Genomic DNA, 1,580 nt, shown 5'->3' with positions numbered 1-1,580 from the left:
CACGCACCCACACACAACACAACCCTCCCATCTTCCTCCCAGAATTCCTCACCGAAATTCAGACTTGACGAAGACCCAGACATCGGCGGCGGGCTGAGAGACTGGCTCGGTGGTAGCATGCCGATCGGTCCCGGGCTCGCTGCCATGCCGCCGAGCGAACCCTGTCCCTGCCCGCCGCCCCCGAGCGAGTTGTAGTACTGGTTCAGCTGCTGCGACATCCCGCCGCCGCCGCCTCCACCCCCGCGCTTCACGTAGTCGAGAGCGCCGGGGAGGGAGTCCCTGCGCTGTCCGAGACTGTCATTGCCTAGACCTGTGTGGAGAGAGAGAGGAGACAGAGGGAGTCAGGCATAGTCGGAGAGCATATAAGTTATGATCATCGTCAGAAAACTTTAAAAACATTGAATAATTTAAAAACATCGTAACAAACGATAGGTTAAAAGAAAGGAAAGGAGAGCGCCGGGGAGGAGTTCCTCCTCCAGAGAGGGAGTCAGGCGAGAGCATATATATATAAGTTATGATCATCGTCAGAAAACTTCATACAATTTACAAACATAATTAAGTACATAACCGTAAGTCCGTGTATGTGAGGTTACGAGGGGGCCACCGTCAGATGTATAAGTTAGTTATATAAATTCATAAAGTCACATAAGTTTATAAGAATGTATAAGACTATTGTAATATGTGACGCTCTTGCACATTTTATGTGCGACAAAACGCACACGCACGCACGCACGCACACACTCACGCACGCACACGCAAATGCTGTGAACCGACACGCTTAAAATAAACACGACAAACATGGCTGAACTATAGCAGATCAGCCCGGCGCCGCCCGCTCGCACGCTCACGTACCAGTTCCGATCGCTCCAACGTTCGACGACATCGTCACCAGGTTGTTGTTTCCGAAGCCCATGTTGGTCATGCCGCCTCCCGCCTGCTGCTGCTGCTGCTGCTGTTGCTGCTGCTGCTGCTGCTGTTGCTGCTGCTGCTGTTGTTGCTGCTGCTGCTGCTGCTGGGGCGGCGTGAAGCCGAGACTGGACGACTGCGAGAACCCGAGACTCGACGAGACGGGCGTGAATCCGGCGCCGAGAGACGAGTACAGGCTGCTGCTCTGCTGCTGTTGCTGCTGCTGCTGCTGTGAGGACGCGCTGCTCTGCGTGTTGCTGTTGTTGTAGAGTGATGCCGGCGGGTTCTGAGCCTGGGCCTGACTGCTGAGTAGACGCAGGGCCTGGTTGTTGGCGGCAGCCGCTGCCATGTTCATGCTGCTTGTGCCGCCTGCGGGGTAGAGAATCGGGGAGGAGCGTGAATCGCGAGCGGGGGGAGGGGATTACGTGGCCCCCGCCGAGGGGGGAGGGGGTTACGCAGACCCCCGCTGAGGGGGAGGGGGTTACGTGGACCCGCCGAGGGGGGAGGGGGTTACGTGGATCCCCGCGAAGGAGGGGAGGGGATTACGTGGACCCCCGCCGAGGGGGGAGGGGATTACGCGGACCCCCGCCGAGGGGGGAGGGGATTACGTGGACCCCTGCCGAGGGGGGAGGGGATTACGTGGACCCCCGCCGAGGGGGGAGGGGGTTACGTGG

The 1,580-nt window shown here is 58.4% G+C and overlaps 1 protein-coding gene across 1 annotated transcript in view; it reads right to left on the bottom strand.

Moving 5' to 3' along the window:
- The window catches only part of LOC106810876 (pumilio homolog 2-like), a 27,401-nt gene that overhangs the window by 7,343 nt on the left and 18,478 nt on the right, over positions 1 to 1,580 (bottom strand). Inside the window, exons 10-11 of the mRNA XM_014814344.1 lie at positions 853 to 1,275; positions 16 to 310 (exon numbers count right to left, since the gene is read on the bottom strand). Coding sequence (XP_014669830.1) covers positions 16 to 310; positions 853 to 1,275 — 718 coding nt within the window. The remainder of the gene's footprint in view (positions 1 to 15; positions 311 to 852; positions 1,276 to 1,580) is intronic.

The sequence above is a fragment of the Priapulus caudatus genome, unplaced genomic scaffold, assembly GCF_000485595.1.
Source record: "Priapulus caudatus unplaced genomic scaffold, Priapulus_caudatus-5.0.1 Scaffold482, whole genome shotgun sequence".
Lineage (NCBI taxonomy): Eukaryota > Metazoa > Priapulida > Priapulimorpha > Priapulimorphida > Priapulidae > Priapulus > Priapulus caudatus.
This window is presented reverse-complemented; position numbering and strand designations above follow the sequence as displayed.